We start from the raw sequence: 27,449 nt of genomic DNA, 5'->3' as shown, positions 1-27,449 counted from the left end.
AGACAAAATCTTTATGGATAAAAATTCCATGTGTAATAGGGAAGAGTATACTAATAGGGATATACTACTGTCTGTATGGCCATAATGAACAATGAAATTCTAACTGAAATTAGGGAACCTAACAACTTTCATCATCATCATTTATTTATGAAATGCTCTTCCAGCAAATGAACTCAAAGCTTGTTGAAGAACTACAAGATCAACAAAGATCAACATATAAAGAGCAGAGCAGGGAGCTTGCAACACAATAATAATGGGAGATTTCAGTCATCCTAATACTGACTGGGTAAACACCATATCAGGGCATGCTAGGAAGGTAAAGATTCTAGATGAAATAAATTACTTCATGGAGCAGCTGGTCCAGGAACTGACAAGAGGGGGTAGTGTCTTGCCTCAATCTGTACTGTAACACTGGATTTGGTGCAAGAGATAATATTAGTAGGGTAATAGTGAGCATAATGCAATCAAATTTGGCTTAATAATTGGAGGAAGGACATTCAGAAAAATTACCGCACTGGCATTTAATCTTCATAAGGGAGATAAAATGTGGAAAATAGAAAAAACTAAAATGTGCAGCTACAAAGGTTCAGAGTTTACGTGAGGTGTGGACATTGTTCGAAAATGCCATCTTGGAAGCACATAGATGTGTTCCATGCATTAAAAAAGACAGATATAAATAGTAAACTGACCCATTCATCCATGTTGAGGCTCTCTCTCTCTTGCAAAAAAACAGTAGTGTGATGCTGTAACAGGAAAAATTGCCTAACCATGCCCTTTTTATAGCAAATTGATGAATCTAGGCCTTAGCTGGATAAATGCATATATTCAGCACTATCCATCTTAGTTAACTGGATAAGTCTAGGAAAGCTATTCAGATAAACGTATTAGGAAAGGAATGGAGAATAACATAATACATCTATTTTGCTCCATGGTGCCACTGCACAGAGATTATTGTGTGCAATTCTGGTTACATCTCAAAAAAAGATATAGCCGAGCTAGAAAATGTACAGAGAAAGGTTACCAAAATGATAGAGGGGATAGAATGGCTCCCTTTTGAGTAAATGCTAAAATGGTTAGGGTTCTTCAGCTTGGAGACAAAATAGCTGAGGTGAGCTCTGATAGAGGTCTATAAAATACAAATTGGTTGTTGTTTTCTTTAAAAAAAAACCAACACAAAAACTAGGGGACACTAAGTAGAACATTTAAAACAAATCAGATAAGATACTTTTTCACTCAGTGAAAAATTTAACTGGAATTCATTGCCAGAGGATGTGGTAAAAGCAATCAGCATAGCTGGGTTTAAAAAAAAGTTTGGACAGTTACTGGAGGAAAAGTCAGTAAACCATTATTAACCAGGTATACTTGGGGAAAGCTACTACTTATCCCTGGGTATAAGTAGCATGGAATCTATTTACTATTTGGGATCCTGGATTGGCCACTGCTGGAAAGAGAATATCGGACTTGATGGATCCTTAGTTTGACCCAGTATGGCAATTCTTATGTTATGTTATACTGGTCACTTAAAAACTAGCATCCTAGGACTAATTCAGTATTCATCTTCTAAGGTACTAACCCTGATATTCTAATTAGCAAAAAGTGTTTAAATAAAAACGTACAATTTTTTTTCACAGTTGTTTCCGAAAGTTTCTTAAAAGCACTAAATCATATTATTTTTGTCACGTCATTAGGCTTCATCCTCTGTACTAGAATAGCAAGATATTTCAGGGAACAGCATGCGTAGCAAAAGAATGGTAATTCTCTCCTTTTAACAGTTCACAAATGGTATCCTGCTGTTCAGATATAATTTTTTCTTAATATCACTATGTTGAATATTTGTACAAGAACATAGATGGGATCTGACAGTTCACAAGGACACAGAAAGAATCACACAGCAGGTGATGTGTTCCATAAATAATCTTTTTTTTTTTTTTTTTTACTGGAAATCTTTCAATATAATGTTTGCAGCACGATAATACAATGTCACAGAAGCTGTGCAGAGGCCAAGTGGGTGGAATTTGTCAAACTGCATCGTTAGAACTGTTAAAGTTTGCTGGAATAAGGTATATGATTTGCCCTTTTTGAAATATGGGCCTTAGTGAGTGGGAAGCCTGGGGTTGTCCCCCTTAAGCACCCTGTCAGCAGGAGCCCTCAGGATGCAAGAGCTCTGCTTCCAACTTTCCACGTACAATTAGTTTATTATTAATCAGAAAGAGCAGCATGAATCGTTCACACAGCTTTAGTCTCTGGGCTCTGGCACTGGTTCAGATTTGCTAATATCTGGGCCCAGGTGACCATCTTTCGCCCGCTCTTATCTTGGAGGCTGGAACCAGAGTAAGTCCTACCACAGAGCTCCAGATTCTTAATAGCCTGGAAGATGCTCGAAACATGTCTTGCCCTCTAGGGAGAGTTATTTATTATTAAACTTCAGTAAAGTTGGTACACGTTCCATAGGCCTTCATCATTTAATTTTATATTAATAAAATAGAAAAAACACCTTTCCTCTTTGACAAATCTTGTCACTCCAAACGGCTCCCGAGTATGCTCCGTTTCTCCTTTATTTTTCCTGCTGTTTGCCTGTGGGCTGGTTTGTCTGCTTATAAATGTTTTGTTGGCTAAGTTCAATGATAAGGTCTGAGCCACGAGCTAAGGATGATCCCCTCTTGGCCTTTTGACTGAGAATGAAAACCGGTAAAACACGGTCACTCGACCACACTGGAGGCACAAAGGAGTCTGGACTCCTGCCAAAATGAAGGATTAACCTTCTTTTTAAAAAAAAATTACCTCAAGTTTTTTTTTTAAGTGGACTTTCCACATTCAGGCAAATAATTCTACTGCTGTTGGCAGGCTCTCAAAACAAAAGGTGTTTCTGTGTTCATTGTTCTGGTTTTTGGAGCCAGAATATTATTATGGTTGTACCAAGAGGAAAGACATAACTGGGTTAGAGCAGCCAGGGATGTGCAAGAGAAAAAAAAATTGTTTCATTTTGAAATTAATTTTGTGGGGGATCCCGCTTCGCTTTTTTAGTTTCAAAATCAAAATTATTTTATTTGGTTTGATTCGTTTTTTTGTTTGCCATTAAAGTCAATGGGGGAAGCTCTGACTCCAGAACTGGGGTTTTCTAATCAATTGTCAAAGAATTTGTGGGAAGAAATCATTAGAAGGGGGGAAAGGAAGCCAAAGTAACTAAAAAGACTGGAAAGTGGTGCCAAAAGTGACATGAATAGCCTAAGGCTCCATAAAGGGGCAAAAGGTCACCAGCATTGACAGACGTTCTCTAAGAGAGAAGGAAAGAAACAGCAAAATTGGGAAGAACACCCCAAGGTTCCAAATGAGGGCACCAATAACAGTGACATAAATCCTTGATGGCACCTCGAGTGGCACCAAAAGTGGCATCAGCATCCCAAGGCACCATGAAGAGGGAACGTAGCTGAAAAGGTGGCAGAAAAAAAACCAAACACATGGCACAGATAAAGGTATCAAACAGCACAAAGAGTGGCTTAAAGACACAAAAACATGAGAGGTGCAAAGAAGGCCCAGAACAACTCAAAATGTAAGTTGTGGGGTACGACAGTAAGGGCCAGTGGCAAAAAGACCTCCAAGGTGTAAGGTATGGTCATGGAAGCAAAGCTGAGTGGCACAAAGACCCCCCCACCCCAAGGTAGAGCATTGTGAGGTATAGCAGCAAGGCAGAGTGGCATGGGAGATGCTAATCATTCTGTTAAAGAACATTTGTCCATTGACAAATTCAGTACAAGAAAATGACCTGTGATAAGATTTTTTTTAAAACAAGTTATTATTACATTCCCTGCTGGAAATTGATCTAGCTGCTCGATGGAATTTTGATTTTCTTGTGAAATGGGTTTTCCGAAGACTTATCACATGCAGGACACATAAATGGTTTCTCTAGTGAGTATGGTGTGGTTTTCCTGGAAAGTAGTAAGGGTTGCTTTATTTAGAAACCTTTTCCCATATCATTTAGCTGATTTCAGGCTGTTCAAGTTCATGATTTTCTGGTTTTGCATGAGATCTCTCTCACTAATGTAACTGTTATCACATTCAGAACATCATTTTTTTCGGTTGTGCCTGTATTTCATCCTTCTGTCTTAGGGCTTTTGTGGAGAAACCACCCCAGTGTAATCAAATTGTGTGGGAGAACCAGACTGGGATAATGTAGGGATAGGAGAAATAGAAGAGCTACAGAACAGGTAGCATGGTAGTAGAAACCTATTTTTTTTTTCTAATTTTTGTTCTAGGGACAAAACACCCCAGTATAAGGAAGCAAGTGTGAGAAGGCTCCAAAAGAGGGCACCAGCAACAGTGACATGAACCCTTGAAGACAGCAGGAGAGCAAACTGGCAACAAAAGTAGCATCAGCATCCTAAGGCACCATGAAGGGAAACAAAGCAGAAAAGGTGGCAGGAAAGACTCCAAGGCACTGATAAAGGGGCCAAGCAGCATAAAGATTGGAATCAAGACCTCAAAGCAACATAAGAGGTGCAAAGCAGGCTCCTCCCCCCCCCCCCCCCCCACCCCCCAGAGTGGCAGGAACACCTCAAGTGGTAAGGTCTGGGGTTAGGCAGCAAGGCACAGTAGCAGAAAGAAGCCAGAGGTGTAAAGCCTGGGACATGGCAGCAAGGCAGAGAGGCATGGGAGATGTTGAAAATCACCGTATAAAATCATCACAAATATTGTTCAGATACAAAGTATATATAATAGTGAACAAAGCTGCACCATTCAAAATTACATTAGTATGACCATCATATATTTATGAAAACGGCAAATATATTCACTGTCAGGCTGACTTTAACCTGATATAAATTGTGTCAATTTGAGAAACAGACACCGACTGCCTGAGATCTAACAGGACTGGCAAATCCCTTTGGGGGTCATTTTCAAAGGAGTTACGCATGTAAAGGTGACATACTATCGTAGCAATTTTCAAAAGCTATTTACTCGAGTAAAGTGCACTTACTTGAGTAAATCCTATGGACAATTCAATGGCATATATTGTAGCAATTTTGAAAAGCCCACTTACTTGAGTAAAGTGCATTTACTCGAGCAAAAACCAGTTTTGCTCGAGTAAATGCTTTTTAAAATCTACCCCTTTATGTCCAAAATATGAGATATGTATCCAATTTACCATGAAACTGCAGCAGTGTTGGGCAGCACTTTGCAGCGGTGAACAAGTTTCCCCATGAAGATATGTTGATCTTCTTATATGCTTAAACACAATTTAAAAAATGGAACTGTCTACATATGACCTATGATTACAATACCGACACAATTTATAATCAAGTTAAAGTCATCCTGATAATGAATAAATTTGGCATCTTCATAAATATAGGAATGCCATACTAATGTAATTTTGCATGGTGCACCTTTGTTCACTATTATATATATATATATATATGTTGTACCTGAAAAATATTTGTGGTGATTTTCTACAGTGGTTTACAAGAATACGGCCTGCCTGCTCCACCTCCCCAGGAGGAAGGTCCTGGCCTGTCAACATCTGTTGCACCCAACGCAGCAAGGCCCGCTGCATCATGCTACTGCAGACCACCGCCCAAACCCCTAAGGCGGACACCTCAAAAAAATGCGCTTGAGTAACACCTCCAGTTTCCTATCCTGGAGGTCCTTAAGAGCAGTGCCGCCAGTCACCGGAATAGTAGTATGCTTGGCAATGGCCGTGACCGCCGAGTCCACCTTAGGGACTTTAAGAAGATCAATCGACTCAAGAGGAAGGGGATGTAACTTTTCCATGGCTCTAGTGACCCTCACAATGAGGCCTCCGGGGACTCCCATTCCTGGAACACAAGCTGGGAAAGTTTCGGGTGAAAAGGAAAAGTCTCCGCCTCCAGAAATGCCTTGTGCATTAAAAGTATGAATTTCGATGAAAAAGATTTCTGCCCCTTTAAGAGCCCCCCCCCGAGGGAGGAACCGGGGGAGGAGTTGGGTCTCCGGGCAATTCGCGCGGTCTATGCGGTGGGGACAGCGGAGGAGGGAGATCCTCTCCCTCCTCAGAGTCTTCTGCATTCTCCTCCGATGCCGACAAAATGGCCGCCGCTCCCGCGCGAATCGGGAGTGGCCCAGGCCTCGATCCCTCAGCCTCATGCGCGCCGCGTGACTTTTTTCACCGCGTTGTGACCGCCCCCCCGCGCCGGATCGGGCCGTCGCGAAGGCCCCTCGCCCCTGGGGAGGCACCGGGAGCAGAGGCCTTCGCGAGAGAGCTGAAGCCCCGGCTGTCCACGACTGACAGGCCCTTCCTCTGGGCATTCTGTAGCAGCAGCTGGATGGAAAATCCACCCCTTCCGGAGGGCTGGGAGACGGACAGGCGCGGCTGAGGTAAGAACAGCGTGGAATTAAATAAAAAACCTGACGTTGCTGTTCAGTTACTTTTTTTTTTGAAAACTCAGCCTCAAGGAGGAAGGCACTGACAAAGAAATAGGAGACTCAGAGGAATTAGTACCTCTCTGAGGGAGGGGGGAGAGTGACCGGCCCACCAGTAAATCCTCCCCCTCTGCTCACCGGTCTAGGGCAGAGAAAAGCTCCGGGATGGGCTATAGGGCAATGCCCTGCCTTGCCTGTCCCAATCTAGCTGCACTAGAGAAGTAAGAAAATAGCAAACTTCTTCTTTTTTTTTTTTAAATGATCTAGCCAAAAGTTCTAAATCTCCTAACTTTATTATTATTATTATTATTATTTTTTTTTTCAAACCTGGTAGGGCAAGGCCCCAGAAATTTAGAGATCAGGACCGCAGGTTATGCCTCTCAATCTGCTGGAGTCAGAGAAGATACTGAAGGATCGCACCCCGGGTTATGTGGGAGGTGCTTTTCAGTTTCTCTCTGACTCCATCTGCTGGAAGGGAGGCATAACCCAGCAGTCTGGACTGATCCTGGTACGTACAGGGAAAGCAGATTACATTCGGGTACTGTGTTCTCTGATAGAGAGGTTCTAGTAAAAGACATAGTTGAAGCAATGACACAAGCACTGGAAAATGCATTTGAGAAAATTGATAAGAAATTGGATGAGACTGACAACCAAATGATGGTTTTATCCTCAGAGTTGTGGGAAGAGGAGACCAGAGCCTCCATAGCTGATGATTGGATTCACAAGTTGGAAACTGAGATTGCTGCCTTGAAAATGGCTGCACGTGGATATGAAGAGAATTTTGAAGACCTCAAAACTCATTCATGGAGGAGTAGCCTATGATTTCTAGGATTACCAGAAGATATTAAGGACTCTGAACTCCCCAAGGTATTTGAGTCTTGGTTGGTGAGTGAATTACAATTAGATTCTTGCCACAGTCCACTTAGAGAGAGTGAACAGTGGAACAGTGAAGACCATGGGTGCTGATAGGAAAAATATTAAATTTTGCACACAAAACTGAAGTGAAGTGATGAAGGCATAAAGAAGAAAGACTTACTCTACAATGACCACAAAATTCTTCTGTTTCAGGACTATTCTGCATCTGAAATCTTTTTCACTTATTTTTGTACATTTATCTAAGAAGCAAATGTGATGCACACTTCAGTTCCCTGCAAGACTGAGGGTGGTTCACAAATGAAGAGCTAGAGTTTTTGACACTGCTACAGAGGCATACACTTTCTTACAAAACTTGGGTCAGGGCTGAGCTCTTCAGCACATCATTCCTTTGATCAGAAGGCTAATGGCCTATTTTATTTAGGTGTGCTCTTTTGGACTGTAGAGCTATGTGGTACTAAAGTGAGATTCTTTCAATTTAAATATGTATGGACCTGCAATGAACTGCACATTCCGATCCTTTGATATTGCTGTGGCCTGTTTAAATATCGTTCTGGATCTTACAACTTGATACTTGTCAACGGAAAATCCCCCTGCGGTCTCAATCTGTAATCTTATAAATATGTATGAAACAGATTTACATGTAATTAAGGCAGCATGCATACAAATCTCTCTCATGTGTATTCATTAGGGAATTACTGAAAACTTGACTGGTTTGCGGCCCTCGGAGACTGGAGTTGCCCACCCCGGTTTTATGGGAAGACTTAGTGCAGCAGTATTCACTCCAAACCCTTGAGGGCCACAACCGGGCCAGAACTTCAATATAATTAGGGGTAGATTTTCAAAACTAGCGCGCGCATGTTATAAAATCGGGGGTCAGCGCACGCAAGGGGGTGCACAATTGTGCAACTCAACGCCCGCGGCCTTCCCCCGTTTCCTCCCAGACCGCTCCGATTTCGGAGGGAACTTCCTAACCCCCTAACCTAACCTCCTTTCCCCTTCCCCTTCCCCTAAACCCTCCCGCTCCCTAGCCCTATCCGAACCCCCCCCTTTATTTTACCTCTTGCGCCTGCCGATAGCCTGCCGGCTTGTGATCCTCCGCCACAGCAGCAATTGGCCGCTGTGCTGGAGGCCTCTATCCCCGCCCCTTTTTCGAAGCCCCAGGACAAACGCGCATTCCGGGGCTTTACTCGCGTCGCCAGGCCTTTCTAAAATAGGCCCGGCGAGCGTAGGCTTTGGAAAATCTGTCCCTTAAAGAATATGCATGAGATAGATTTGCATATATATGTTCTCCACTGTGTGCAAATCTATTTCATGCTTATTCATTAGGGATATCCTGAAAACCTGGCATGGTTGTGGCCCTCGAGGGTTGGGAGTGAATACCACTGCACTTAGTCTACCCATAGAACATGAGTGGGCAACTCCAGTCTGAGGGTGGTTGATCATAGAGGGGGCAATTTTCAAACTTTCCACATTGGGACAGAGGCCACATGTACTTTTTTCCCATGGGCTTTGCACCAATTTTCAAAGTGAAAGAGCTTGCGTACTTCCACTTTAAAACTTGCTTTGAGTACCCTGCTTTTATTATTGGTAGATTTTTGCTGGAAAAGAGTTCACATGAAAATGCCATCTACATGCTTACTTTTCCTCCCCTGACGTACACCTGCCCCTGGGAACACTTCATGCGCATTGTAGAGTTTAAGGGTGGGCAATTTTGAGACATCTGGCTAATGCAGATAACCAGGTGCCTTTTACCTGTGTAAATCGCTAAGAACTGTCTAGAGAAAGCTTTAATTCCATTGTGAACGTGGTCTCCAGGGCTTTGGTCAGGTTCCAACTGGAACCTCCTTATCTTTCTGGCAGCCAGGGAGGGCTGAAAAGAACCAGAAAATCTTTGCATGCATTCCTCACGCTGCTATAGTATAGTACAGTACTATTGGGAGGAGAGGCAGGGGCACAGGGAGGTTGGGAAATCCCCAGAATCCACGAAAAGAAAAGGGATATTCCAGTTTTTTTTTCCCCCATGATGCACATTTCTGTCGGAATTACTTGGTCTAAGGAAATCTTACCAACTCCAGACATAACATGTCGTCTTCTGGAGGAGCACGTGATGCGGTGAGCTAGGTCGGACGTGCCTAGGAGGGCTCCGGGTGCCTCGCTTTGATTTCTCTCTGTTTTAAATCTGCAAATTGCATCTTTCGGCTAGCATCGGGGAGCCAAGGCTTAACTACATGTCCATAACCAATTATATGCAGCGATCACCGGCTGGTATGCCTTTACGAACGGGGAAACGGGACAAGGACAAGGTGAAACCAGGGGACGCTAAGATGGCGGCGGTGCAAGATTCACCCTCAGCCCCTGCCTTACCCGAACTCACGCCAGCGATCTCGGAGCAGTTAAAAATAATTCTTATGGAAGCACTGGACGTGAAGCTTGCTACCATATCCTCTCAGATCACGGATATTCACACTGCTCTTTCGGACCTTAATCCCAGACTCGAGCAAATTGAAACGCGGGTGGGTACCTTAGAGGACGACGCTCACACGGCTTCTACCAAATTAGCTGCGATGGCGACGCAACTGGACGTTCAGGCAGCGAAAATAGAAGATCTAGAGAACCGGAGCAGAAGATCTAATATCCGACTAGTGGGCCTACCGGAATCGCTCTTGGAAAAGAACTTGGGGTCCTTCTTAGAAAGCTGGCTCCCGGATGCCCTCCATTTACCGGAGTTACTCTCTGTTTTTCGCATAGAGAGGGCTCACCGCTTAGGTCAAAGACGGGAAGGGGAGATCCGACCTAGAATTGTAATAGCCAAAGTCCTTAATTATGCTCACAAGCAGGAGCTATTACAGGCATACCGGAATGTTCCTGATTTGGCCTATGAAGATCATCGGGTCCGCATTTTTCAGGACTATTCAGCCAAAGTCTCTGGGCAGAGACGGAGCTACTCTCAAATCTGCTCTACTTTGTTTTCAAAGCAGGTTCGCTTTACCTTGCAATACCCAGCCAGACTTAAAATATGGCACGAAAATCGCACGCATCTTTTTGAAACTTCCGAGGCGGCACAACAATTTTTGACCCGCACATGGCCTTGATGTGGAGGTGAGGAATGGCCACTTTCTATTTGGTAGACTCTTTCTGTGTACTGCAGAGGCCCCCTGCTCATGAGAGGACTTTGTTGGACTTTCTTTTCTATTTTTATTTTTTATTTTTTATTATTCAGTGCCTGATAATGTGTTTGGGACGGAGAGCTTTTACGCCTTTGTTTGGTCTATATGTCCTTCAGGACCGGAGGTAGGGAGCGAACCTTTGGGACCCCTTTCCCACGAGGCGCACTCTATTGCAGGGAGGAAAGGACTCGTATGTCTCAGAGCAGGGCCCGGCCGGGTCTTTGCGGAGACGGTTATGTGTTTTGTTTTGTTTTTCTTTTCTTTATCCTCCCAATCCTTCTGTTTCCCAGAGTGCAGTGTTGCCTTTGGGGAAGGGGCTATATGCGATCCGGTAGTGCTTCGCTCTGCGGAGGGGATACGGATTAGATATGCCGCACTGAACGTGTCTGAAGAGAGCTTATCTATGACTGTTCGCCCTGAGGCAGCCGGAGGAGGCGAAGAGAGGGAAGCGGGGCACCCGCCCGCATCATTACGTGACTCTCGCCCCATTTAAGGGGCTTAGGAAGGCTACGAATTTGTAGTTGGGGTTTGGGGATGGGTTTAGGAGGATGGGGAGGGAGGGAGGGAGGGGAGGAGGTGAGGGGAAGGGTAGGGGTAGCAGGGTTGGGTAATGGGGGGAAGAATATGTGTCAATGGCTCATGTTAGTATGGTGGATATGCTTGTGGTTCTGTTCTTTGTTCAATATGGGGTGGGTAAATGCTTCTTTTGGTTCTCCCCTGGGTTTCCTCGGGGCTTGTACAGAGGTGATTAGCCACGCAATGTTATGTAATGGGTGATATTACCAAAATTGTGTCCTGGAACGTAAATGGGCTAGGGTCGCCAATCAAACGCTATAAAATACTGCAACAAATTAGGAAATGCAATCCTACAGTAGCCTGCCTTCAGGAGACGCACCTGACAGTTGGTGAAAGTCAAAAATTCCAGAGGAAATGGGGAGGAGCTTGCTATTTTTCGCCAGCTAGAGGGAAGAAGGGGGGAGTGGCGGTTTTAGTCCACAAGTCTGCGTCTTTCACCATCTCCAATACTATTCAAGATTCGGAAGGGAGGTTATTAATGGTTATTGGCACCCTTAATGGAAAGCTTATTACGATATGCTGCATATATGCACCGAACACCTACTCACATGCCTTTTTTACTTATGTGCTCACACAGCTCGTGACCCACGCTCAGGGTTATATTGTGGTAGCGGGAGACTTTAATTTCACCCATGATCCACAGCTCGATAGGTCTCCGCCGGGGCCTGTTCCTAGCGGCCATGCCGGGAAAGGAGCTGCGTTTTTATGTCGTGAGCTCTCGTTGATAGACTCGTGGCGTACGCTACACCCCTCCGAGAGGGATTACACCCACGTTTCGAGGGCTCATATCGCCATGTCCCGCATAGACTATATACTTACCCCACAGGATGGTTTTCAAGCGTTGGTTAAAGCCGCCATAGGATCTCCTGCGATATCAGATCATGCGTTGATATGGGTGGAGCTTCGGTTTCAGGCCAGGGAACCCAACGAAAAGTTTTGGAGATTTCCCAGTTTTTTGAGGGGAGACCCAGACTTTAAGGACTTCCTCTCCAGTAAATGGAAGGAATTTGCCCTTCATAATCAAGCCCATGAGGACAATTCCCATCTCTACTGGGAAGCAGCTAAGGCTGTTCTCCGTGGAGAGGTCATTTCTTATGTGGCTTCCCGGGCTAAATGTTTGAATCAGACCATATTGCAGTTAGAATCTACCCTACAGACACTGAAGCAAAGTATGTCACAGAATCCGTCCCCGGTTCAGCACAAGACTTATTTTGGTATCTTGCGAGATCTTAATTGTGCGCTGCATAAGAGAGCACAGCAGGCATTTCAGACGGCTGAGAAAATTTTTTTTAAATATGGTAATAAGGCCGGTAAATATTTGGCTTCCTTGGTCCGGGCTCATAGGGGGAAGACGTTTATCTCTTCCATGAAAACAAAAGAGGGGCTGACGGTCGTCTCCCGTAGGGATATATGTGAGGCCTTCCGGGTCTTTTATGAATCCCTTTATACCGATGATGTGCCGGGAGGGGCGAGGGAGGAGGCTGATTTCTTTCAAGATCTCTCGCTTCCAGCACTGTCAGCCTCCCAATTGGCATTCCTCAATAGACCCATCATACCGTTAGAAGTTTCTACTGTTATAGCCTCCAGTAAAAGGGGAAAAGCACCGGGCCCAGATGGATTCTCCTTCGATTTTTATAAAATGCTTCAACTACAGGTGGTCACCCCTCTCACTGATTTTTTCAATGATGCTATACAAAAGGAATCTCTCCCGCCACGTTTTAATACTGCCTATATAACGGTGCTTCCGAAACCGGGAAAGGATCCTTTACTCCCAGCCTCGTATCGTCCAATATCACTTTTAAATTGTGATCTAAAAATCTTGGCTAAAATACTCACGGACAGATTGGGGCATTTTTTGCCGGCGCTTATTTCTAAACATCAGGTGGGGTTCGTAAAAAATAGACCCGCTTGTACCCACATCATCCGCTTGTTAACAGCTATGGCGACCTCCCTTCATAGTCAGTCTCCGGCCTTGGCCATTGGGTTCGATTCAGAAAAGGCTTTTGATAGGGTCTCATGGCCTTATATGTTTTCGTGCCTTCAAAGATATGGTCTTACTGGGAACTTTTTGACTTATATTTCACTTCTATATCGTAGTCCAGAATCTCATATAGTAGCCAACGGCTATAAATCTGAGGCAGTGCACATTGGGAGAGGTGTTAGGCAAGGCTGCCCCCTTTCTCCTCTACTGTATATTTTGGCAATAGACCCCCTGTTGCGGAAAATAGCTCAAAATACTAACATCAGAGGGCTGGGATATGGAGAACATGAGTTTAAAATTGCCGCTTTCGCGGACGACATATTGGTTTATCTGACTAACCCCCATTCTTCCCTTTCACTGCTTTTAAATTTACAGGCAGCATATGGAACATTTGCGGGATTGCGGGTAAATCAGGATAAATCTGAGGTTCTGGATGTGGGAGGTAGAGTACGAAGTGTATGGGTAGGAACCTTCCCGCTTAAATGGGTGCAGGGCACGATGAAGTACCTGGGTATTCAAATTCCCTCCAATTTGCATGATTTGTATAGAGTAAATATTGAACCGCTTCTACATAACACACGAAGAACATTAGAAAGGTGGCAGTCTCTCCCACTTTTGATCACGGGCGGAATACAGCTTTACAAAATGATGATCCTGCCTAAGTGGATCTATATTTTTCAAATGTTACCGGTTTGGCTTTTGCAGAAACACAGGCGAGAGCTTTGTGTGATCTTACGAAAATTTTTATGGGCGGGTAAGAAAGCCCGTATAGCACTGAGCTCCCTGATGGTTCCGGTTGATAAGGGGGGTTTGAATTGCCCAGATATTCGGACCTATAACTTAGCGGCACTCTTGAGACATCTTAAGGATATGCTTGAACATACCACCTATTATACCCCGTTAGCAGAGATCCAACGATGGGTGGGAGATCTCTCTCTCAATGTGGCCATTCAGCTGCCCTTGATTCACTTGCCCTCCTTGATGGCAGCACAACCTCTGATCAAGTCCTGTCGTCTCGCTTGGGCATTTATATGTAAGAAACTACACTTACCCTCTAAAGTGACGGCCTTTTTGGATATTTGTGGTCATCCATTATTTCCCCCGGCGCGAAACTTATCCACTTTCCATAAATGGAAGGGTCAGGGGCTACAGTGGGTGTATCAATGTTATTCTCAGAGCACAGGGCTACTATTTTCTTTTGAGGAATTGCAGGCGACCTATGGTCTCCCGAATTCAGATTACTATGCATACATCCAATTGCGGCACTTCCTGGAACACCAGGGCAGTTTTTGTACACCGTCACCCGCTTTCTGGGCTCTGCACAGATTGATAGGGGCCAAAAAACTTAATAAGCCGACGATAGCAACTTACAAACAAGCGTTACAAGCTGTGACCGATGCAGGCGACCTTGACTCTTTGTACGAACGCTGGAGACATTGGCCTCACTTTTCGTTGTCTCGGCAAGCGTTTTTCCAGTGTTTTAAGGTCTTACCTACATGGTCTGAAAGTATTTTATTTAGGGAGCTGCAATACAAGTTTCTACGGCTCTATTATATGACACCTGAAAGGGCCTTTCGTGCCCATGTCAGTACTTCACCCATATGTTTGAAGTGTAATTTGGCTGTGGGCTCTTATTCCCATTGTTTCTGGACCTGCCCAGTGGTGTACGCTTTTTGGGTAAAAGTTGCACAAACCTGTGGGCAACTGCTCATGAAGCATCTCCCGATGAATCCTATGTGGTGGCTGTTTGGGGTGACACCGATGCTTTCTTTGAAACCCTTGCTGGATGAACACAAATTTGTATGTAAAGCAGGTCTGATAGCGAAGAAGGTGATTCTCACGGGTTGGGTAGGAGTGGACCCCCCCAGCCATGAACATTGGTTCACACTCCTTATTAAATTGTATTCTTTAGAATTCAGTAGTGCTGATCACACCTCAGCTAAGCGTCGAGTGGAAGTTGAGTCGGTATGGAAACCTTTAAACGCATACTTACGTCCCACTACGGACCCGGGTCAGTAGTTTGACCTCAGGGACCCTGCTCAGCCACTCCCAAGGGTACGTCACATTACATTACCTTACATTATGCCACCAAGCTTAGAGGCCACGAGAGTACATTGGCTGGAATATGCCACATACACTTACAGGGTGGGGGGAAGGGGGGGGAGGGAGGGACTGGGTGGTTTGATAGAACGTTTGTTGTTGTTGAATTTTCATCTACCGACATTATCTACCTTCAGTTACCGACATTATTATGCTTCATGTTTTGTGCCAATAACAGGGAAGTTTGTTAAATGCGGTAGCAGATATGTTTCAAGTGCCTTTTTCTTTTATTGTTATTGTTACTGTTATGGAGGTTCTATCTAAACCCATAATGTCTGTGAAAATGCAATAAAAATATTATACAAAAAAAAAAAAAAAACATGTCGTCTTCTGCACAGTGATCATAATGTAAAACTTCAGGAGCATGAAAAACCTCACGAAAATCGTGCTTCTTGAATAAATATTGAGTAACTGTTCAGAGGAACATGCTGCTGCTGCTGCTAGGAGCAGAGTGAAGAAAAAGTCGAGCCTTCACAAGACCTTACAGCAGTTGAAGCTTTATTCCTCAAACAAAAGCAAAAGCAAAAGATACCCACCAGGTTTCTCCTTTGATGCTTTCTCTATTTAAAGCTGGAGAGGTGTAATTGAGGTTGCCAAAATCAACCACTGTAACATGAAAACCAACGTGGCCCCTCCCCCCCCTCTCATCCTGAGGTCCTTGGGTGCTTTCACTGATCCGCCCACCACCGCAGTATGGATTTCAAACTTGAGACTTACCTGTGCCATGGGTGCTGGTTGACTTTGAAGAGCAGGTTGTGCCAGTAACTGTTGGGGTAGAAGCTCACAGGATGGTTGAGAAGGCAAAGAGACCTAGTAGTTAAAAAAAAATAGTATGTACAACTTTATGACGGAGCAATTACATTAAAATCTGAAGTCTCTCCATTAAAGTCTCATCCATTAAAGTTAGGTTTGTAATATTTAGTTTCTGTGCATGACTCTTCCCAGTATAATTTCTTTTGTGACTTATGATCTCAATAAAAGACATACAGAAATGTCTAACAACTAGATTTACAAGAAAAGGAACCGCCAGTTAGCCAATAGCTGAAGGATCCAACAACTGCTCTTTACCTCGCTGGAGAGATACCTTCTGGAATGGGCAGTGGGAAAATATAGACAAGTTTATATCAGTTTCCAAAAAGCAATTTACATGCTCCGTCTGTGATGCCAAGCGGTCAGGACTAGCCAGAGAACAGACTCCTCGCTGGACTCTGGCAACACTCTCTTCAAGTAACTTTATTTTTAAATAATAATAAAAAAAACAGTAACTGGTCTGAGCAATCCAAAAAATCAATCATAACTTGCAGTTTGTATTCTCAAGCCTTCTGTCTCTCTCCCTGAGCCTCCTTCATTCTTCTGGCCCTGGGCATGCAGTGCTCCACCCTATCCCAGAATCCCTTGCTGGGCTGGGTCTTAAGGAGGACCAGTATAGATAGCTGTACCCAATCCTTTAGTGTTCTGAGGGAGTTCCTTACAAGCTCCCTCACACCGTCATTCTTGGAGCTGCTTTTATTTTGGTTCTGACCGATCACTTAGATGTAAGGACTCCTTTATTGGACAATTATTCCAGAAATAGGAAGCTTAAAAAATCCCTATCAATAATGCCCGACTCAGGCCGCGTTTCGCCCTTAAAAGCGGGGCTGCATCAGGGGCTTATAATTAATGTAATAGTCACTCAATCATAAGCCGCCCGATGCCTACAAATATTTGTACCGCTTCAGGGGAACTCGCCATCTTGGTCACATGGATCCTTGTTCCTGAAACCGGAAATGTGGTCAGTATAAATATATTCGGAGACTTCTCAATATCCAATCAAAACTACTATAGATGCAAACTGTCAATCATTAATTCTGAATAGCCAGAGAGCAAATGGAATTGCTCTCGAATCGCTGCCAGGTCGGGTTGCTATTTGAGTCTCTCACTTTGATAAGAGCTAAGTAGCTTTGAACATTTTTTTGGATTTTGTTGAAAGAATCAAAAAATTGGAATTAAAATTATTTTATTTGCAGTAAAAATATATAAAAAATATTGGACTATCACATACACAATGACTATGATGATAGATAGTGTTTCCCCGCAGTGATTCGACTGCTGAGGTGTAATTATTTGAGGAACTGTGTTACAATTTTGACATAAGGCTTGGGTGCGGTTCATTATTAGTGTACGCAGAAGTTACAGCTTATCCTTTGTGTTGTTTTGTAGTAGTTTACAAATATTTGTAGACATCTATGAAAGGATCAGCAGCGCACACATAAATTGTGTATACAGGAAGAGCCAGCACAATTTGAAAGCATGAATACACGTTGTGGTGCCAACAAGTTAAGGTTACACTGATCTATTCTGGCGGTCGGAATTCAGTTCCAAATTGTGCTGGCTCTTCCTGTATACACAATTTATGTGTGCGCTGCTGATCCTTTCAAAGACGTGTCTACAAATATTTGTAGGCATCGGGCGGATATTTGATTTGAGTGACTATTACATTGATTATAAGCCCCTGATACAGCCCTGCTAAAGGGTGAAACTCGGCCTGAGTTGGGCATTACTGATGGGGATGTGTTAACCTTCCTATTTATGGAATAAATGTTCAATAAAGGAGGCCTTACATCTAAGGAGATGGGTCTTTTCCTTTTTGGATCGCCTCCTGGCGTCACTCGATCATCTACTGTCCTGTTTCTTTGGTTCTGTCAGCCGGCTTTATGCAAGAGCTCTTTTAGGTATGCCTGCAGTACTCCAATGTGGCCACCTGTGACATAAGGGAGTAGACACTGGTGCCAGGCCCAAAGGGGAAAGGCCTTTCACAACCTTTTTTGCCCTTCCATCCTCTCTTCCCCTACATGCAACTCCCAGGTACCCTAATAACCTTCGGCTCAATTCCCCCCAGTACTATCCACACTCACCTCTGAAAGGACAGCATATATAAATATGAAAAAAAAACCCCCAAAAAACACTCCAACATCCTTGTCTCTATACACGGGCCTCTCCTCTGAAAAGTATCACAGTGGTATCATCACCCTCACAGTCTCATTTACTGCATAATAATTAGCTGTATGTTTGAGAAGGAATAGCACATTTAAACAAATATGTTTTGTAAGATTTGTAGAGTAGTTGATGAAGCTCTTTTGTAGGCCGTGTAAAATCTGGTGCTCTTACCTGAATTGAGGCGGGCTGATTGAGCCTTTGTATTGTTAAATCCTGCTGCCGACTCGGTGTTTTCTGCATGGCGACTGTGCTGGACTCGGTCAGCTTCGTTGGAGTGGCTGTAAGAAAATAGTCATTCAGCCAACGGCATGTAATTAAAAATTAGGACACTGCCCAGGAAAGAATAAAGGGAACTGACTGGGGGAAAATGCAATGCAGTGGTTCTCAGACCTAGAACTTGGGACCGGGCCAGGCAATCTGATTTACAGGATATCTGCAATCAATATGCATGAGATAAATTTGCACGCTGTGGAGGCAGTGCATGCAGACAGATCTCATGCATAATCATTGTGGGTATCCTGCAAATCAGGACTGAGTTGAGAACCACTGATGTAAGAATATTTTCTCGACTCCTTCCTCTTTCAAAAGTTATAGTATGCCATCGCTTCCTGGTGGTGCTTCTCAGAGAGTTCTATTTTCAGAATTTTCATTTTTCTTTTCTGAAAGAATGCTGAAACTCGGTACTATGAGCATTCTATTATATTAGATAAATGCATGTTTGGACTAATTTCTGACCAGTCAGAATACAAGATTTCTGAAATTAAAATGCAAATTATTATTGAAAAGGAATGAAAACAGAAAAAAAAAAATAGAAAACTGCATACTATTTTTCTAGAAATGTGCCAGTAGCAATCAGCAACAGAATCAATGTGATTATGGATTTATTCACTTTTCTTTGTTTTCCAGGAGGCCAATATTCCACACCATTGGTCCTCCTTAGTTTGGACTTAGCCAGACGAATGGCAGCTTTTAAAAATCCCACCACGCTGACCGGCCACGAGACAACTGGAAAATGTGTTATTTTGCTAAAAAGATTTTCCAGCAGGGCAGGGTGGGGTGGAGGTGGTTATTTGGCCAAATTAGCCAGATAAAGCACCCATCGGCAATTTTCAGCATTGTCTGGCTAATGTAGCTGGATAACTTTAGGACAGCTGAAGAGCAGCCCTAAAGTTAGCTAGATAAATTTATCTGGCTATCTTTAAGCTAGCCAGGTATATTCAGTGGTATGCCTGGCTAAGTTTGACTTAGATAATAACCACCGCTATTACTAGCAACAGTAACATGGAATAGACTTAGTTTTTGGGTTCTTGCCAGGTTCTTATGGCCTGGATTGGCCACTGTTGGAAACAGGATGCTGGGCTTGATGGACCCTTGGTCTGACCCAGTATGGCATGTTCTTATATTCTTATCTGGCCTATTTTCTTAGACGGCTAGTGGCTGAATATAGACCTCTAGGAGTCTTTCAAATTCTGTCACTCTGCTCCTTGCAGCTCTTTTAGAAATAAAATGTTCAGTTTTATATCCATCACACATTAGATGACTGCACGCACTATATCTGGATGCCGGGCAATGCATTAGTATTGGGTTTTCTATTCTAAACAAAATTGAATGTACCAATGTACCAATGTACTGTATATTTATTTTACTAGAGTAATCTTACTTCTGTATCAGAAATCTTTGAATATTTGTATTACAGCAGCAGTATTAATTAAGAGCCTGCAAAATAAGAGTTTGCTAGTTTATTAGCTCTGCTAGTTTTGCTTTTGGTCATCTTCCTAGATCACTCCTTTTTTTTGTTCTAATATATTTTTTTCTGACATGCTGACATTGCTTGAAAAAGTGAATGGTTTCTACTATAGTCACTGTCACTGCCCCTCCCCCCTCCCCCTGCATTTGAAAATTCTCTTTCCTAAATCCACTTTCTAGCCTGGGTTATATTTACGTATACTTATATAATACAAAAAGTGAAAAATAGGGGGTCAAAATCACTGTCAAATGCTCTATAAAAAGAGAGCAGCCTAACACAAAATTTCCAACAACACCAAAACTGATTTGTGTATCAAGGTCCGGGTGTCAGGAAGCCAAACACGTGAGACTTGAAAGGGTTCCCGCTGGACTTCCCAGCCATTCACCCATCCATTTCTAACAGACATTTCTCCTTGCAAATAAAGGGTATTGAAATATTGCATCCTTTTCGAAACAAAAATGGTCACCGATGTGAGAATAACAAGTCAACAACCCATATAAGATCAGCTGATGTCTCGTAAGCCGATACTGCGTCAGGGGTAATTAGAAGTAGCGTTTAACGTAGAGCGGTGTTCGGTCAGGAAGCCAGCATCTCATGTCATTACACTGAACACCACAGTATCTGCTTACGAAACATCAGCTGATGACGGGTTGCTATTGTGCCTGTCTTTATATGGGTTGCTGTCAAGTTTGGGGACCACCCAAAACATACTACCTTATTTACAGTAAATGTTTTCCTCCCACTCACCCCCAGGTAGCTGACTAAATACATATTTACTAGGGCTGGAGGAGAATTTTATTGCCAAATTTAGAGTCCAGTAGAATTGGGCAAGTTTCTGAGTTTTGACAAAAAAACCCCCAAACAAATGAAATGTTTTGATGTTTGAGTTTTGTTCATTGTCTAGAAAATGTTGGCAAAAGCAGGAACATATTCAAGTCATTACAGGAGCTCTCCCCAGTTGCCTGTTTCCTTCCACGGCTTCTGACTGTTCAGAGTCCTTTTGTTCACAGCATTAGACTCCATTTAGTTTAATGCAACTATTTCTACTGCTTTCTGTACAATATCTTTGAAAAAATATTTTCCTTAAAAAAAATGTAAAAAAATTCAAAAGACTTTCTTGAAACTCAAAATTTTCAGCAAGATAAAAATTCTGGAGTTTTCAAGGAAGGCTAAAACACCTCTGATCTCTTCCATCTCTAATAATTATAATGTGTGAGTGTGAAATACCTACTTTGATTTGAATTTATGCTTTTCAGATCTGGTAGGAAACAAAATGCGAGCTGGCGTAAGTCCGTTTGGCCCAGTTATTTGCGAAGCACCCAAGCAATCGACTAATTGAGAGCTGATTTCTGGTGCTGACCTTACAATGTTGTGCTTAGCAGACAGAGCATGTATTTAGCATTTCTTTAACACTACATGCAGATAAAAACACAATGTTATCGCACATTTGAGCCAGAGACCACTACTTTCTTGCTGTCTGGTGTTGCCCCACAGTGTGTAAAGGCCAGGTCCTTGCCCTTACGCCCAGCACTTCCCATGGTTAGGCTACTTTTGATACACAGCCTCGGTCACATCACTTACACGCTGGCTCTGACATTGGGGTCTGGGAGGATTTTTGAGAACTCCTAGAAGACACCGAAGGCGTTTGACTTCTGCGGAGGATCGAGGCATCTACTTCAAGTGCAGTAAAGTGCTGTTCAGTACCTAAACTTAAAAACTTGTCCTGAAATACAAAATAGGAAAAAAAAAAAAAAAAGCCCAATCATATTTTTGTCTTGATGATTACCTGGTGTACATGAAGGGCTACATCATAAGCAGAGCAATAGGGAGTGGAAGGAGAAGCGGGCCCTGCCTCATTTCTTCTGGCACGGTGCAACAGTTCCACCCTACAGAGGAGGAACGAGCAGACTGTCGGGCATGTCCTGACCTGCATCTGTCCAGCTGCTACTGAAGAAGGCAGCTCTGTACACAATGTACCCTACTTCCTTATTCCTACCTAATAATCCAGGCTTCTTACTTGCATTCTACCTCTGATCTTTATACATCCATTAATTATATACTCGGTGCCTTATTACTTTATGTACAAGGCAAATAAATAGTGGTAGAAAGAGCTTTCAGGTACTTTAAAAACTAATATTCCATTAGAAATCCATTAAAAGAATCTAAAGGGAACATCTTAAAGTTTGGACCATCCATTGAGGTCCAACCCTCGTGAAAGGAGGAGACCATGCTCTGTGTAAGGAGGAAAAGGTCAGCCCAATCTGGGTCACCACAGAGGAGGATCCAGCCGTTTGGCCCATGTGAGAAGAAAAGTAATCAAATGGATCATCTTCACCCAGATGGGGGGAAAAGAAAACCAGCCCAGCTTCTACGCGTGGACCTCACCAGGAGGGAGTGATGGAAGGTGGGCGGCGGGGCGGCAAAAGCTACTGAATGGGGGAAAATGGCAATCAAAACTGCATTGATGGAGGACTGAGGTGGAGGGAGGGATGCAGAGAGAAAATGGCTGGATGATTACAGGGGGAGATGGCTGGCTGAAGGGGAGGAATACAGAAGGCATGTCTGAGAATTACTGAGACGCCTGGCTGGGGCACATGAAATGTTGAGAGGCTCTGACACCTGCGGGAGCCGTGGGCCAGTCTCTTGGTTTTAGGGTTCAGCAAATATGGGGGTCAAGCAGATGGTGTAGTGGACCTGGGCTAGAGGCAGATAGGGTGGTACTCTTTCCTTGTGCTGGTACAGGGAGGCTACCTGCCTAAGACTCCCCTCTGTGAACCCAACTCCCCTTTTTCCTCTATAGTAGTTGCTGGCAATCAAGTTGCCTCCCCCCCCAATCAAAATGCACACCGCAGTATACTTCAAAATATTAAACTTTTATTTCTAGGGTTATCAGCCAGCAACTATTTATAAGGTTATAGAGGGTAGTACAATATTACTGAAGTAATCAGAGTTCACAGCCAAGATACAGCTTCAAACCATCAATTACAGTTATCCACAAAGTTTTTACAATAACTAATTCAATGTGATGTACAAATATAAACTAAAAACATAAAATTACACAGAACAAAAAAAGTAATACAACAATTAAAATAAAAAAGATAAGACAGTAGCTGTGACCTATAAATCTAATATCAAAATAACTATAGCTGATAACCATTAATAAATAACTACTGAGTTCACAACAAAAAAATATTTTGAAGCACACAAGCAGTAATCAAGCAGTAAACTTACGCCAACTTCAAAGAATTTTTCCAATCTTTCCCAAAACTCTATCCCTTTTTCAACGGAGTTAGACATATGTTGCTTACATTTCTGTTATTCCCACAAATGCAGAATAAACAATATCCCATCCCACTATCTTGAAAGAGTAGATGTGAATCGGTTAGTTACACTTTCGAATAATAGAAGGACTAGGGGGCATTCCATGAAGTTAGCAAGTAGCACATTTAAGACTAAACGGAGAAAATTCTTTTTCACTCAATGCACAATACAGCTCTGGAATTTGTTGCCAGAGGATGTGGTTAGTGCAGTTAGTGTAGCTGGGTTCAAAAAAGGTTTGGATACGTTCTTGGAGGAGAAGTCCATTAACGGCTAATAATCAAGTTTACTTAGGGAATAGCCACTGATATTAATTGCATCAGTAGCATGGGATCTTCTTAATGTTTGGGTAATTGCCAGGTTCTTGTGGCCTGGTTTGGCCTCTGTTGGAAACAGGATGCTGGGCTTGATGGACCCTTGGTCTGACCCAGCATGGCAATTTCTTTTTTGTTCTTTTATCCATAGGGTAAACTTTGGCTCTTCTCCACATATCACGTCAACTCCATCTGAGACAGGTACTCACATCAAGGACTAACAGGATACCATCTTCCCTAGGGAGTACCTCTATCCCCGGCAGTGTTCATTGACTTCCTTGGTGACCCTGGTACACTCCTCCTTGTGAGCTCCTTCTCTACTCTATCTCCTTTCCTTCTGGATGGGGCCAAACTTATCCTGGTTCCTCTTTCTCTGGGTAAACCCAGATTGTGACCCCTGGTAATTCTTCTTCAGCCTTGGACCTGTCCTCTTAAGGGGGAAAGCCCTGAAAGGCCCAGTGCCCACCAGCCCAGATGCCTGGCTTCCTCCAGACTCCTAAGCCATCATGGAGTCTCCTCTGTCTGCTCTCTTGCCAAACCGTGACAAGATTATATACCCTGTCAAACACTCCCTCCCCGAGGATCTTCTTTCCAACCCTCTTAAAGAAACCAAAACATTAGTAACTTTATTTAGGTAATTCCCATTACAAAACATACAACTAGCTAAGTTGCCATGTACTATACCATCTACTGGTACTGCGTTCTCAATCGCAGCTCAGGCTCTTTGGAACACGTTTCTGAAACTCTACGACTGGCAGACAGTTTAAAGTCCTTCCAGCAATCTCTTAAAACATGGCTATTTAAGCAGGCCTTCTATTAGTTGTCCATAGTGTGTCCTATGTACTTTTTTTTATAACTTGAACCATGCTGGTATGACGCCTGTACATTTTTATTGAAAATTTTATGTATGTTCTTCTTTTGTATATCGTCCAGTATTTAGGCGATTAACACATTTTAATAAAGATAATGATATAATCATTTCTCCAATGTTCCCATAAAGATACTTTTGGGTTGCCCACCCAAAAAACTCTCTTCCAGTCTGTATTCCTAGACATGGACCTAACTTTGGAGGTCCCATCACATATATCTTTAAAAATCTATTTTTTTTTTGTCTGAAATAGGTGTAAATTGTTGCTAGAAATGTTTAAAATGCTATAGTGATATGCTTTCATTTGAAACGACAGAAAAAATGCGCACCATGTGAGTTAGTGCACACTAAAAACGATACTCAAAGCAACAGATTTTAAAAAATGAAACTAAAAAAAAAAGAAATTTAAAAAAAAAAAAGAAACATAAGAAAAACGAAATTAAATTTTTTGCTGTGCATATCCCTATCAAAATACCTTCCTATTAACCGTTTCAGATCATAAATTACATGCAATTTTAGACCCTTTCTAAAAATGTACTGCATCTTAAGGTCCAGTAGTGCCTTGATGTAATTGGTAGAACCCATCCTGCTAACCACTGAACTGAGGGAGAGGCCTAGGGTGGCCAACAAAGCCCATCCCATTAGCTGCCAAAGCCATTAGGAGAAGAAAGGCAGCTGAGAGAGCCCCTCCCCTGCTAGTTACTGAAGGTAACAGGAGGCAGCCAAGGCAAACGATGGCAAAACCCATCCTTCTGGCTCCTAACAGAGATGGAGAAGGCCTGGGTGGCTGGTGGAGCCCATCCTGCCAACCACAAAAGAGTGGAGGCTTCCCAGGGATGGAGGGAAGCAAGGAGAAGGATGGAGAGAGAGGGGGGAAATGAGCATTAGGGGGATGAGAAAGTGAGCAATCAAGTCGATGGGGAGAACATAAGAAGGAATGATTATGGATGGGAGAAAGAAGGTGTGCCAAAGGAGAGAGAGAAGAAAGGAGAGAGGCAGCTGTGGATAGAGGGAGGTGAGGGGCAGCTATAAAGGAAGGGATAAGAGAGGCAGAGACAGAGGCTATAAGATGCAGTGAACTGTCCAGATGCACCCATGTGGCCCAGGGCCTAATTCTGGTGCCACTGATTTTGTGTCATCTTGCCTTAGTCCAAATTTTATCACTGAAACTCTACTTATTGTTAGGTTGTGATTTTTCCTGTTACAGAAAGAATATGGCGTGGTTATTAGCTGCCTCTTTGCGTAAAGCTGTGAGAGTGGACCTCTAGCGGGAGTGTGCCCTGCGTCCATATGAGCTTGTGCTCAGAGCGGGAATGGTGGGTTTCTTGGTTTATCCAGTCCTGCCACTATGGAAAGAGCTTAATATCTAGGTTCCCAATGACGTGCACAGTGGCACCTGGGTGGACTTATGGACCACAAGCAGCTTGTGGGAATTTCTAAGATGTACTGCGGAGAAGAAGTTTGTGAAGAGATGTGAGCACTGATATTTGCTTGAAAAAAGTGTCAAAGACACATAGGAGTGAATTTTCAAAGGACTTACATGCGTAAAAGTAGCTTAGATTGTAAAAATTTTCAATAGCCCATTTATGAGTGTAAAGTCCATGTACGTATGTAAAACCTTCTGAAAGTTCAGCTCTGTGGAGTGAATTTTCAAAGTAGTTTACATGTGTAAAAGCAGCAATTTTCAAAAGCTCATTAACTCACATAAAGTCTATTTATGTGCATCAATCCTTTTGAAAATTAATTCCCTAGAACTTTACTTTCAAACCTATCCGCGGCACAGCATTTACGCATGTAAGCGGATGCACGGAGATTAATGCTAATATTTTATAAACTGTGTGCTGGGAGTTGCAGTTTATAAAATGCCATGTAGTTCTGCTCCAAAAGTATATATGTTTCAGTACATGCAAATATTCCCAATGCAATAAAAAGCATACTTTAAGTATTTTATAAACATATACGTGTATATTTCAGGTTCATAAAAAAATATAGCTTGTACACCTAATAACCCTGATTTATATGCAGAGGCAGGTATTTTATAAAGTATGTGCATATACCATTTTGAAAATTCTTGAAATCAGTTTGCCAATACCGCTGCCAATTCACCGAGTCCTTCTCCAGTTCACCAAGACCCTCTAGCACTTCACCCTGACCCCCCCACCAGTTCACCCAGACCTTCCACCCAACATTTGAGACAACAGACAAGACCAATTTCACTTGCATGAGTCAATTAGCAAGTGTAAAAGTATACAAATAAGTTTGGTACACATATAACTCTTACAAAATAGCAACTACTTCTGAACCTCGCCCCTGAACACTCCTAGCCCACTCCTTTTTCTCACCAGTAAAATGTACATGTGGAATGGAAAATACATGCATATTCTCAACATTTACAAAATAGCATATGCAAAGGTATATGCTATTTTCATGCACGAAACTCCTTTGAAAATTTACTCCATAGGATGTTTGAGAACCAGATTAAGATCTTGAGCTGTACTAAGAGGAGAGGAAATGTAAAAGTGTATTTATTTTTGCTGTGATTACTGTCATTCATCTTTTGGGTGATTTTTGTTATTGTGAGTTCAATGCTGGTATCCCCAGAATAAAAGTTTATAATTTTGCATTGAGTGAGAATTTAATTTCTTTGGTCCCAGGGCTATGGGTTCGAGCTATGTGTCCGCCACTTAAGGAATTGAAGATTGAAGGTTTTTCCTATGGGGTTCAGTCAGATGGTCGCAAAGGAGAAAAGAGAGTTTTTGAATGATTTTCCTATCCAGCACTTGCTGCTGCCTCTAGGCTAGGTCCAATCCCATGTCCACCTGACCATTTTTGAAATCTTGAACCTACAGAAAATGGTGCTAGGATCATAAACTTCCCCGAATCAAGAAAGGGATACACACAGAAGTGGCTCCTTTTGGGTCATATTCATGAACATATTTTTTCATTTTAAACCTGTCTACATCTTATAGCCTGAATTCTGATAAATACAGTCGATACTTTATTGCCTGATGCAGGATAAAGGTAAAATTTGCATTACATTTAGATGTTCAAATGTTTCAAAACTTTGAAAATTGCATCTAGACATGGTACTGTTGTCCTTAGTTTGTTTTACATTGATTTGATACAGGAAAAGTAT

General features: G+C 42.8%; 1 protein-coding gene across 2 annotated transcripts in view; it reads right to left on the bottom strand.

The window, feature by feature from the left end:
* LOC115093104 (neuronal PAS domain-containing protein 2-like) overlaps positions 1–27,449 on the bottom strand; it is a 260,661-nt gene that overhangs the window by 22,733 nt on the left and 210,479 nt on the right. For both annotated transcript variants that reach the window (XM_029604797.1, XM_029604796.1), the window contains exons 13-15: positions 21,395–21,536; positions 18,238–18,344; positions 15,808–15,900 (exon numbers count right to left, since the gene is read on the bottom strand). In XM_029604797.1, coding sequence (XP_029460657.1) covers positions 15,808–15,900; positions 18,238–18,344; positions 21,395–21,536 — 342 coding nt within the window. The remainder of the gene's footprint in view (positions 1–15,807; positions 15,901–18,237; positions 18,345–21,394; positions 21,537–27,449) is intronic.

This window comes from Rhinatrema bivittatum, chromosome 5 (genome assembly GCF_901001135.1).
Source record: "Rhinatrema bivittatum chromosome 5, aRhiBiv1.1, whole genome shotgun sequence".
NCBI classification, from domain to species: domain Eukaryota; kingdom Metazoa; phylum Chordata; class Amphibia; order Gymnophiona; family Rhinatrematidae; genus Rhinatrema; species Rhinatrema bivittatum.
Note: the sequence above shows the minus strand (reverse complement) of the source record. Positions and strands in the feature narration are given on the sequence as shown.